Source organism: Euprymna scolopes, chromosome 8 (genome assembly GCF_053919585.1).
Source record: "Euprymna scolopes isolate OS-2025 chromosome 8, ASM5391958v1, whole genome shotgun sequence".
Lineage (NCBI taxonomy): Eukaryota > Metazoa > Mollusca > Cephalopoda > Sepiida > Sepiolidae > Euprymna > Euprymna scolopes.
In genome coordinates this window covers 3010679-3024339 of record NC_136489.1, presented here as the reverse complement: position 1 = coordinate 3024339, position 13661 = coordinate 3010679, and the positions used below count along the sequence as shown (strand labels likewise).

Sequence of the window (13661 nt, the reverse complement as noted above, 5' to 3'; positions counted from 1 at the left end):
TGGCTAGTGCCGCTGGGTTTGAATCTATCGACTGGTATCAATCGTGACACCCTGTACTGAAGATTCCTGAAAGGAAGAAACACTAGTGTCTGTAGGTATTTAATTATTATAAGAAATAATTATATATATAAGTTTAGAATAAACTTATCTCATTTATATATATATATTGTTTACCTGATATAAGCAATGGTAAACTTCAATGGAAAATAAATACCAGTATTTATATACAGATATTTTAAGCCAAATAAAAAAGCTCAACACACAATAGAGAGTAGAGCTTTTTATAAGAGAAAAAAACTTAAAACTGTAAGTTGAAATTTACAATCAAAATTTCTTGTTCGGCTGAATACTCCAAAAAACAATTTACAAAGTCCTTATTCCGCGGAGTTTCAAAGAATGCTACTCTTCTCATCAGAGAACAGAAAGAAATCATCAAATTATATTTGTAGCAATGCTAGAATTTTCTAGTTATGGCATTAAATGAAACCGCAATTTATTATAGTCATAAATTGCAAAAATGTGCATGTCCTTTAAAAACGAGTCAAAAAATGTAGATGTAGAAAAAAAATAAAAACAAACCGGGCATAAAATTCCAGCTTGCACTGTCATGCTTCTCTATATCTCATTCCCTATCTCATGCTTCTCTATATCCCATTCCGTATCTCATGCTTCTCTATATCTCATTCCCTATCTCATGCTTCTCTATATCCCATTCCCTATCTCAGTTGGTTACATTTCCGACACGTTTCCCAGACCAGCACGATCAACATGTCTCACTTCTAGATCTCTTTCTGACAACGGTTCCCAATGACTGTACAACAAATGCCCACAGCCCACTCGGGAATGCTGATCACGCTGTGATAATGGTAGAAATCAGCCTAAATTCTCGCCCCAAAACTGAAGACCCACTACTCAAAACAACGAGGTATTACAAAAAGGCTGATTGGGAAGCCATCAGGGAGCTCATCAGAGATGCCCCATGGCAAAATATCTTTACTCTTCCAGTGGAACAGTGTGCAAATGAGACAACTGAATGGTTCAAAACTGCTACTGAAGCACATGTTCCCGCACGGAAATACTATAGCAAGCCCCACTCCCCCCAATGGTTTACTTCTGCTTGTGCAGCTGCCATTTGTCAAAGGCAGCATGCGTTCCGCAGATTCAACCGACATAAGTCCAGCTCAAATAAACAGAAGTTTATAGAAGCTAGAAATAATTGTAAGAGAGTGATAGACACAGCTAAGTCAGATTACTCTGAAACCACCAGAAAGCGCATCGAAGCACAGAAATTAGGAACCCGGTATTTTTGGAAAATCTACAACAGCGTAGTTAATAATGGACAGTCAATTATTCCCCCACTAACAAACAATCATGAGGTTGCTTGCACGGCAACTGACAAGGCTAATCTGCTTGCCAGTCGGTTTGCCTCAAACTCCACACTGAACTCGGTACACCACTCACTCCCTGATTTTCCTCTGCGAACAGACGCAACACTTGACGATTTGAAAATCACCCCTTCTCAGGTACATGCTATTATAAAAAACCTAGACACCTCAAAAGCATGTGGACCAGATCTCATCCCGGCTGTGCTATTAAAAAAATGGTCTGCCGAGGTTGCTCCAGTTCTGTCCAAACTTTACAATAAATGCCTTAACAAATCTTGTTTTCCCGACTGCTGGAAAACTGCCTCTGTGGTACCAGTCTTCAAGAATTCTGGTGAAAGAACTGACCCACTAAATTATCGCCCCATTAGCCTCCTCCCGCTTTTCGCCAAAATATTTGAGTCCTTAGTTAATCAAGTCCTAGTCCAGCACCTAACAGCTGCTAAATATGGATTCAGGCAAGCCCGTTCAACAGCAGATATCTTAACTGTAGTTTCTGAACGTATATACCGTTCATTGGATAAAACAGGGGAGGGTAGAGCGGTGGCCCTTGATATATCTAAGGCTTTTGACAGGGTATGGCACGATGGTCTTCTAAGGAAAATTAGATCATATGGAATCACTGGAAGAATTCATAACGTAATTAAATCCTTCTTAAGTAATAGAAAAATCAAAGTTGTCCTCGATGGACGTACATCCAAACAATATGACATAAATGCGGGAGTGCCTCAGGGGTCTATCCTTGGACCTCTATTGTTCCTGATATTCATAAACGACCTCCCTGATAATATTGTTTCGGAGATGGGTATATTTGCCGATGACACCACTCTCTATAACAGATATGAGGGGAAAACAAATGAACACATATCCAAGAAAATGGCAGAAACACTAGAGGATGACCTCCAATCCGTAGTGGAATGGGGACAAAAATGGTTGGTCTCATTCAATGCTGCTAAGACTAAGCTTGTTTCCTTCAATAACTACAAGAAACCTTCTCTACCACCAATAGCAATGGCCAAGAACACATTGCCTGAAAGTACTTCTTTTAAACTCCTCGGCCTAACGTTTACAGGGAATATGAACTGGAATAGATACATTGAGAGCATTGCCAAGGCTGCTGCAAGGAAGGTTGGCTCCCTCTACCGTGCTAGAAAACTACTTACGCCTGCCAGTATCCTATACCTCTATAAGGCAACCATTCGCCCATGTATGGAGTACTGTTGTCACATCTGGGCTGGTGCATCTGCTGCTTGTCTCTCGCTCCTGGACAGGGTTCAAAAAAGAGTCGCCAACCTGATAGGTCCTGAACTGTCATCTAGGCTTCAGCCTCTGTCCCATCGACGAGATGTTGCATCCCTCTGCCTGTTCTACAAATACTTTAATGGTGAATGCTCTGACGAACTGCAAACACTTGTACCTCCCCGACGTAACTACCCCCGACAAACCCGACAAGCTACTAAGTCTCATCCCTTTACAGTGGAGATCCCTAGGTGCAAGAAAGCCTTTTACTCCAATAGTTTCTTCCCCAGAACTGCGGGTCTTTGGAACTCCTTTCCGGGATTCTGCTTTCCCAACTGCAACGATATGCAGAAGTTCAAGTGTAATGTTAACAAACATCTTTCTACTCTTCTCCCTTCATAATGACCCCGCTAATTAAGTCCCTAATAGTAGCCCCCTGCTTCAAAGTGGCACTGTGCCTTGTTTGGGGTGAAAATTGAATAAAAAAAAAAATAAATAAAAAAATGCTGGAGAGAGCCACAATGGCCTCAAACAAATATCCCACATAGAGACGGCCCTGGGCCACAAAGGAGGAGGTAATACTTGGGAGGATGGTATCATGACAACAGAACATACTAGAAACAGTATAGTTTCAGCTTCAGATATAGAAATAATAGGAGAGTTGACTCCAGACAAGTACTTAATTTACATTAGTCATAGGTTCCAAAAGTACCTGTTAAAATTGCAATAAAGATGACATAAAGAGTTCATTTGGATTGTTGACGAAATACGATTTTAAATATTATGATGTTTATATTAATGTGTGCAAGGAAGGGGGGGTTAATGAATTCTATTTAAGCATCATCATTAGCATTCGTAATGATTTTATTATTGCGTTGATATCATCATCATCATCATCGTCATCATCATCATCATAAGCACCATTATTATGATTGGTTTTACATATTCACATGCATTACGCAGCTTTAAAAAGTAACTACAAAAATAAGCTATTTCTGGCCAAGTCTTTATCCCTCTTTCCCTTAGTTCCATTTTTGTCAAATTCTTCCACATTTTCTTCAGCCTTCTCTTGTGAACTGACCTTTCTACCTCAACTGTTCTACAACTGTTAAACCAAGAATCCTCATCCATTCTTTCAACATGACCATGCCATAATGTAATGTAATTGTTTACGCTCAAACCATGTTTGTTACGGTTCAAACCTCTCCCGGACCCTCATGTGGTCCGGCACCATTGAAACAAAAATACAAAAATAAAGAAAACAAAAATAAATAAATCTGACTTTCTATTTTACCACAAGTCGTTTATTACAGTTTTTCTTTCTCCCCATTTCGACACCAACTTAATGAGTCTCTTGTTGTCACCGCAGGACCACATGTCCATCTCACCTTGCACGCATTTTTCTTTCTGCTTCCCTACACGCCAGCCGTAGATAGACATTTCTTGCCTTCGACTTTGCATGTCGATATTTTTCAACTGCACTTTTTCTTCTGTCTTTGTTTTTGTTGTGCCCGCTCGCGCACACTTCCTAATTAACATACGTGCATTTTTTGGCTGCTGCTGCTAATATCCTCGCAAGCTAGCTATCTTACAGCTGCTGCTTATATTTTCCCATGTGCTCATACGTGTTCTATCACAATAAAAGTTTACTCTTTTGCACACATCTTTCCATATTATCCAGATTTAATCCTCGTCTAAGGTCATTAAAACTAAGTCTTTTTTAAGGCTCACCATTACACATCCACTATATCATTCATATATTATTTCCCTCCATGCAACGCATGTCCTCAATCCTCATGTGCTATTAATAAGTAAAAATAAATTATTTTAGAGCAGATGATGTCTTATCATGGATACAAAAAATTGTGTCAAGTAAAACTGTAATAATAATCCAGAGTCATGTTTGCACTTCTGTTTTGGTTGCTTTACGGCATATCAACCCTTTTCTACGTTATTTAATGTCAAATCTGGTCATTTTGATGAAAGTTTTTATGCTTCAAAGCTGGAGTTCGTTTGATAATGTGACGGTATAATTCCATTGGCACACTAGTTCTCATTAGATCACCTCAGTTGAGCAACGTCTAGCCTGGTCAGTACCAGATGGGTGACCATTTGGGAATACCATGTACTGTATGTAAGAAGACGTTGACACCTCCCTGCAAAAGCTTAACGCCATCATCTCTCCTGAAGGGAGATACACATGCGTGCTGAGGATCATTTATGAATTTCATAATATAAAACTTTCTCCTTTGGAGGAAGCCTGTTCAAAAAGTTCATGGTGTTTGGTTTGGTTGTTTTGTTTTATGGCATATCAACCGTTTTGGGGTTCAATCATTTCGGTAAAAATATTATGCTTCAAGTGCTATATATTAAAAATATTATGCTTCAAGTGCTATATATTAAAAATATTATGCTTCAAGTGCTATATATTAAAAATATTATGCTTCAAGTGCTATATATTAAAAATATTATGCTTCAAGTACTATATATTAAAAATATTATGCTTCAAGTGCTATATATTAAAAATATTATGCTTCAAGTGCTATATATTAAAAATATTATGCTTCAAGTGCTATATATTAAAAATATTATGCTTCAAGTGCTATATATTAAAAATATTATGCTTCAAGTGCTATATATTAAAAATATTATGCTTCAAGTGCTATATATTAAAAATATTATGCTTCAAGTGCTATATATTAAAAATATTATGCTTCAAGTGCTATATATTAAAAATATTATGCTTCAAGTGCTATATATTAAAAATATTATGCTTCAAGTGCTATATATTAAAAATATTATGCTTCAAGTGCTATATATTAAAAATATTATGCTTCAAGTGCTATATATTAAAAATATTATGCTTCAAGTGCTATATATTAAAAATATTATGCTTCAAGTGCTATATATTAAAAATATTATGCTTCAAGTGCTATATATTAAAAATATCATGCTTCAGGTGCTATATATTAAAAATATCATGCTTCAAGTGCTATATATTAAAAATATTATGCTTCAAGTGCTATATATTAAAAATATTATGCTTCAAGTGCTATATATTAAAAATATTATGCTTCAAGTGCTATATATTAAAAATATTATGCTTCAAGTGCTATATATTAAAAATATTATGCTTCAAGTGCTATATATTAAAAATATTATGCTTCAAGTGCTATATATTAAAAATATTATGCTTCAAGTGCTATATATTAAAAATATTATGCTTCAAGTGCTATATATTAAAAATATTATGCTTCAAGTGCTATATATTAAAAATATTATGCTTCAAGTGCTATATATTAAAAATATTATGCTTCAAGTGCTATATATTAAAAATATTATGCTTCAAGTGCTATATATTAAAAATATTATGCTTCAAGTGCTATATATTAAAAATATTATGCTTCAAGTGCTATATATTAAAAATATTATGCTTCAAGTGCTATATATTAAAAATATTATGCTTCAAGTGCTATATATTAAAAATATTATGCTTCAAGTGCTATATATTAAAAATATTATGCTTCAAGTGCTATATATTAAAAATATTATGCTTCAAGTGCTATATATTAAAAATATTATGCTTCAAGTGCTATATATTAAAAATATCATGCTTCAAGTGCTATATATTAAAAATATTATGCTTCAAGTGCTATATATTAAAAATATTATGCTTCAAGTGCTATATATTAAAAATATTATGCTTCAAGTGCTATATATTAAAAATATTATGCTTCAAGTGCTATATATTAAAACTATTATGCTTCAAGTGCTATATATTAAAAATATCATGCTTCAAGTGCTATATATTAAAAATATTATGCTTCAAGTGCTATATATTAAAAATATTATGCTTCAAGTGCTATATATTAAAAATATTATGCTTCAAGTGCTATATATTAAAAATATTATGCTTCAAGTGCTATATATTAAAAATATTATGCTTCAAGTGCTATATATTAAAAATATTATGCTTCAAGTGCTATATATTAAAAATATTATGCTTCAAGTGCTATATATTAAAAATATTATGCTTCAAGTGCTATATATTAAAAATATTATGCTTCAAGTGCTATATATTAAAAATATTATGCTTCAAGTGCTATATATTAAAAATATCATGCTTCAAGTGCTATATATTAAAAATATTATGCTTCAAGTGCTATATATTAAAAATATGCTTCAAGTGCTATATATTAAAAATATTATGCTTCAAGTGCTATATATTAAAAATATTATGCTTCAAGTGCTATATATTAAAAATATTATGCTTAAAGTGCTATATATTAAAAATATTATGCTTCAAGTGCTATATATTAAAAATATCATGCTTCAAGTGCTATATATTAAAAATATTATGCTTCAAGTGCTATATATTAAAAATATTATGCTTCAAGTGCTATATATTAAAAATATTATGCTTCAAGTGCTATATATTAAAAATATTATGCTTCAAGTGCTATATATTAAAAATATTATGCTTCAAGTGCTATATATTAAAAATATTATGCTTCAAGTGCTATATATTAAAAATATTATGCTTCAAGTGCTATATATTAAAAATATTATGCTTCAAGTGCTATATATTAAAAATATTATGCTTCAAGTGCTATATATTAAAAATATTATGCTTCAAGTGCTATATATTAAAAATATTATGCTTCAAGTGCTATATATTAAAAATATTATGCTTCAAGTGCTATATATTAAAAATATTATGCTTCAAGTGCTATATATTAAAAATATTATGCTTCAAGTGCTATATATTAAAAATATTATGCTTCAAGTGCTATATATTAAAAATATTATGCTTCAAGTGCTATATATTAAAAATATTATGCTTCAAGTGCTATATATTAAAAATATTATGCTTCAAGTGCTATATATTAAAAATATTATGCTTCAAGTGCTATATATTAAAAATATTATGCTTCAAGTGCTATATATTAAAAATATTATGCTTCAAGTGCTATATATTAAAAATATTATGCTTCAAGTGCTATATATTAAAAATATTATGCTTCAAGTGCTATATATTAAAAATATTATGCTTCAAGTGCTATATATTAAAAATATTATGCTTCAAGTGCTATATATTAAAAATATTATGCTTCAAGTGCTATATATTAAAAATATTATGCTTCAAGTGCTATATATTAAAAATATTATGCTTCAAGTGCTATATATTAAAAATATTATGCTTCAAGTGCTATATATTAAAAATATTATGCTTCAAGTGCTATATATTAAAAATATTATGCTTCAAGTGCTATATATTAAAAATATTATGCTTCAAGTGCTATATATTAAAAATATTATGCTTCAAGTGCTATATATTAAAAATATTATGCTTCAAGTGCTATATATTAAAAATATTATGCTTCAAGTGCTATATATTAAAAATATTATGCTTCAAGTGCTATATATTAAAAATATTATGCTTCAAGTGCTATATATTAAAAATATTATGCTTCAAGTGCTATAAATCCTCAATTCTTTATTCAAGATGTTTGATTTAATTCTTTTATAGAAGAAAATTCTTGGTTTTGTTTTAACTTTGGAGAACATGCTTGAGTTTTGCAAATGGAAATCAAAAAACAAAAACAATAGCATCAACATTTAGTGCATTTTACATGAGACAACCTGATATTGCAACACAAATATACATTTGTGTGCTCATATCTAAAGAAAAAAAAATTATATATATATACTAGCAGGGAAACCCGACGTTGTCCAGGATTGAATGAGGATCAACAAATGTTCCATCCTTCTCACACTTTTATTGTCATCGAAATCGGTGAAATCGACCATTTTTAAAATCAAATTGATTGATTGCCTGCTCTAGTTAGGGACTTTCCCAACAATGTATCAGAAGGAAACTTCACATGCCTCCCCACAGTGACTTAGTCCATAATACATTGGAGTTTACATTGCACTGTAGAGAATCTACTGTTGATTTTATAAATCAATAATAATGGCTTCACTTGAAGTTTAAAATGCAAAAGTCATGTGTCATAGTTCAATTGTGCTCTAAACAGAAACACTGTTTTATAAAAGAATCTACACTTGATTTTATAGACTGGGCCTTTCTGCTTGTGCGGTGATAAAATTTCTCAAATGCACTTATGATAGTAAGTTGTATAAAAGTGTTAACTTTGGTCAAAATCAGGCTGTTCTTTCTTTGATCTGCTTTTTTCGTTTATCGATTTTCAATACTTATCAGATGCATTCCGATAGAAATCCTATGCAGGAAAACTCCCAGACACACATAGTATACCTTCGTATGAAATTAAAACAAAATCAGTCCAGTTACACACAGACAAAGTTCATATATATATATATATATATATATATATATATATATATATATATATATATATATATATATATATATATAACTTGATTGTTGTCGACAAGGGCAATACGGAATCTCCCTTTTCATAGGTTACTACAATGAAATATCGAGGATGACGGCATTTATTATAATGCCGAGTGTTAAACTATCAGGCATTAGATACTATTTTAGTCTTTCAAATGACTCAACTGAGAATTGAACTTTGCTTTACATTTATATTAGCAAACAACTCTAACGATTAAAAATAAAACAATTAAAGATGTTTATTTACCTGTTCGTCAATCTTGGCCTTATCGCTGACATCACATGCCATATAGATGCACTCAACTCCAAGAGCAATTATGTCGTCGCAAGTTTCTGACAACATTTGAATATTCCTGCCCCATATGATGATCTACCAAAAATAAAGAGAAGCGACATCATTATTATTTTGTGAGGTGGAATGCATGGTGATATGTGAACTAAAAAAATATTGGATGATTCCTTGGTAAAGCTTTACTCACTCCACTTGTTTAGAAGCAGCTCCTGCTCCTGAAAAAAAAAAAAAAAAAAGAAAGAACTGCTCCTTTCCCATTTACATCTGGACTATAAAATAACCTGTTAAAAAATTCAACATCCTATCTTAGCAATTTTTTCCTTACCATCAATTATTTTTATTTTGCCATCTAATTTATATGTGCGTTTGTGGCATGCACAGACACATATGTAAATTAGCTAGCATTGCTAAAAAATCTTTCTTCCACAGAAACATTTAAATATTAGGGAGTGATTAAATCAACAAAAAGTGAGAGATGTGTGACTTGCTTAGTTAATTACTAACAGAGAGACCCGACGTTGCCCGGGATTGGATGATGATCAATGAATATTTCAGGCTCTCATATTCTTATTGTCGTCAAAATCAATAAAATCGACCATTTTTCAATGAAAGCGATGTTATTGCATGCTCTAGTTGGGGACCCATCATGGTGTACCAGGAGGAAACTTCACATGTCTCCTCACAGTGACTTAGTCCATAATACATTGCCGTCTACATTGCACTGTAGAGAATTTAATGTTGATTTTATAAAATTATTTTAATGGCTTGAATCAAAGTTTAAAAAGCAAAAAGTCAAGTATCATGCTCCAATTGTGCCCTAAACATTCATTTCGAATGTGCCCCTGTCATATCAAAGAACCTACTGTTGATTTTTATATATCTGGCCGTTTTGCTTGTGTGATGATCATGGCTTGAACTTAAGTTTAAAATAAAAAAGTCAAGTATCATGGTTCAATTGTGCTTTAAACAGAAACATTCATTTGGAACTTTTCATATAAAAAAACTTACTGTTGTTTTTATATGCTGGGTCTTTCTGCTTTTGTGGTAATAAAACTTCTCAAATGTACTTGTCGTGTTAGGCTGTGTAAGGTGTTAACTTTGGTCAAAATTGCCTCTTCCGTCTTTCATCAGATTTTTCGATTATCGATTATCGATTATCGATATTTGTTGAAGAAATTCCAATACAAAACCTATCTAAGAACACTACCAGATACCTAAAGTACATTTGTGTGAAATTTCATAAAAATCGGCCCATCAATTTCGGAGTCCATAGGAAAAAAATCACATGAACACATGCACGCACGCATGCATGCACACACACACTGACAAATTTACTTTCATATAATAATAGAGAAATTGAATTACAGATAATTAGAATAATTAAAACAGAATTGCTCCCACGGGTATTTACATAGAGAGGGCACCAGCCGCAGCACATTCATTGGAGTACATGTTAAGCTCATAGAATGCAACACTGTGGTCATGAAGCACAGCTGGAGTTCGTTTGATAATGTGACGGTATAATTCCATTGACACACTAGTTCTCATTAGATCACCTCAGTTGAGCAACATTAAGCCTGGTTAGTACCAGAGGGGTGACCATTTGGAAATACCAGGTGTTGTATGTAGGAAGACGTTGACACCTCCCTGCAAAAACTGCAAAAGCTTAACGTTATCATCCCCCTGAGGGGAGATACACATGCGACTGAGGATCACTTATGAATTTCATAATATAAAACTTTCTCCTTTGGAGGAAACCAGTTTACCCCACTTAGAATGAGTGCTGCTTCGGTACGGTAATGTGAGACCTGTTAGATTAGAGGCTCTTTTGTTGACTTTATCCAAGAAGGAGATGTTGTGGTTGGTGCACCAGCCGAAATGTGACAGCAGTACTCAATGCATGGGCACATGGTGATGTTGTTGAGAGATAGAATAATGGAAGGTATTTTTTTTTAATTCAATTTTCACCCCAAACAAGGCACAGTAATACTTTGATGTAGGGGGCTACTATTGGGGATATAAGTTGCAGGGATACTATGTAGGGAGTTGAGCAGCAAGATGTCTGTTCACATTATACTTGAACTTTTACATGCCAGTACAGTTGGGGAAACAAAATCCTAGCAGTTCTGGGGAAGAAACTATTGGAATAGAAGGCTCTCTTACATCTAGCGATATCTACTGTGTATGGGTGGGATTTTTCAGCTTGTTGGGTTTGTCGGGGATATTTACGTCGAGGGGGTACAAGTGCTTGTAGTTCGTCAGAGCATTCACCATTAAAATACTTATAGAACAGGAAGAGGGATGCAGGCAGAGGTGTGGGAATTTTTTTTTTTTTTTTTCTTTCTTTTTTTTTTTTTTTTTTGCATTTTCACCTCAAACACAGCACAGTACCACTTGGATGTAGGGGGCTACTATCTGGGACATAATTTGCAGAGATATTATATAGGGAGTTGAGCAGCAAAATATTTGTTTACATTACATTTGAACTTCTGCATGTCAGTACAGTCAGGGAAGCAGGAACGTGGAAGGGAATTCTAAAATCTAGCAGTCCTAGGGAAGAAACTATTAGAGTAGAAAGCTTTCTGGTATCTGAAGATCTTTACTGTGAAGTGGTGGGATTTTGCTGCTTGTTGGGTTTGTCAGCAGTATTTAGGTAGAGGGGGTACAAGGGCTTGCAGTTCGTCGGGGCACCTGCCATTAAAATACTTGTAAAACTAACAGTGTGGGACCTATTAGGTTGGCGACTCTCTTTTGAAACCTGTCCAAGAGTGAGAAACTATTGGCAGATGGACCAGCCCAAATGTGGCAACAATATTCCATACATGGGTGAATAGTGGTCTTGAAGAGGTACAAGATAATATTAGGCATAAGTAATTTCCAAGTATGGTAGATTGAGTTCATCTTTTTTCCAGCAGGTTGCATCTGTTCCAACTCATGTTCCCCGTGAACATTAAGCTGAAGAGTTTGAACGAAGTACTTTCAGGTAATGTATCATTAGCCATGGCAATTAGTGGTTGAGAAGTTTTCTTGTAATTTTATAGCAGTCATGGCAATGTCCTCTATGTATTTGCTCCAATTAATATTTACTGTGAATGTTAAATCAAGGATTTTGCATGATGAAGATCGATGCTTGGAAACGTTTCTTATAATAATCGTTGACAGAAAGTTACTGTGATGAAAGCCTATGCACTCGGAAGTGATTCGATGTATACATTGTTGTTGCATGGGTCTTGATATTGATCTAAGACTCTGCTATACAAGATCAACACTTAAGCGAGAAGTGTTCCATGCAGATGGACATTTGCTTTTAAACTAAAAACAAAGCAGCGGCCATTACGACGAATGTTTGACACAATATCTACTTGAGATGATCAAAGAGATCCACTTTGTCTGCATTTGCTTTTAAGTGTCCGTTACATCAGGGATGTGGGGTGGGGGTGACATTTGAAAGAATAAACATTTCAAGGTTAAGATTAATATTGTATATCGTTAAAGGAACTCAATATGAATTACTCATCGTGGTCGTGGTGGTAGAAGAAGAACAACAGCAAATCTATCTATCTATATATCTATAAAAGTGAAAGTGTGTGTGTGTGTGTGTGTGTGTGTGTCTGTCTGTCTGTCTGTCTGTCTGTCTGTCTGACTGTGTACATTTCCCTACACAATAACTCTGTCAATTTTCAGTCTACAAACTCGAAATTTGATATAGGGGGTATGGAGATTTTGGAAAATCTTTGTAATCCGGTTTCGGCCAGAAATTTGGCTGTTAAGGGGTCAACGTTTAACGATTTCACCTTTGAAAACTCTACCAAACTCTTCCCCCAATTTTGGGTCTAAACACTTGAAATTTTAGAGGTAGGTTCCTTGGACATGGATCTAACTTAATAAACAATAAATTTTAAGGCGTCATAATAGGAGTCAAAGTTAAAAAGAATTTGACCTCTGCGATCTCTACCAAATTACTCAGATAATTTCTGGTCTAAACATTTTCAATTTTATATAAAGGGTATTCAGAGATAGGGCAAGCTTTTTAATCGGTTTTAGTCGAAAATTTGAGCTACCAATATATAAATGTATGTATGTATGTATGTATGTTTGTATGTATGCCTAAAACTTTAGACAGAGGCGACGGATTTGCACAAGATTGGTATCGTTTTGAAGCTCGACCCTTCAGACGACAAATATCGAAAAATTGGCTAAAAACATTAATTTCTTCACCCTCAACTGGGCACTTTTCTACAGGGGGGGTCGCTTTTTTCACCGATATTTTCGAAAGTCATCCCCTCTTTTCGATTGTCTCGCCTTAATTTAAACCTACGTCACTTCCGGTTTGGCGGTGGTCGTAACAGCAAAGATGTCACGTTTTTTT

General features: G+C 33.7%; 1 protein-coding gene across 4 annotated transcripts in view; it reads right to left on the bottom strand.

Annotated features, from left to right (window-relative positions):
* Window positions 1-13661, bottom strand: part of LOC145283482 (short-chain dehydrogenase/reductase 3-like) — a 77126-nt gene that overhangs the window by 14808 nt on the left and 48657 nt on the right. For all 4 annotated transcript variants that reach the window (XM_080132303.1, XM_080132300.1, XM_080132302.1 and 1 more), the window contains exon 2: window positions 9248-9370. In XM_080132303.1, the coding sequence (XP_079988429.1) occupies window positions 9248-9343 (96 nt within the window). In that variant the 5' untranslated portion in view covers window positions 9344-9370. The remainder of the gene's footprint in view (window positions 1-9247; window positions 9371-13661) is intronic.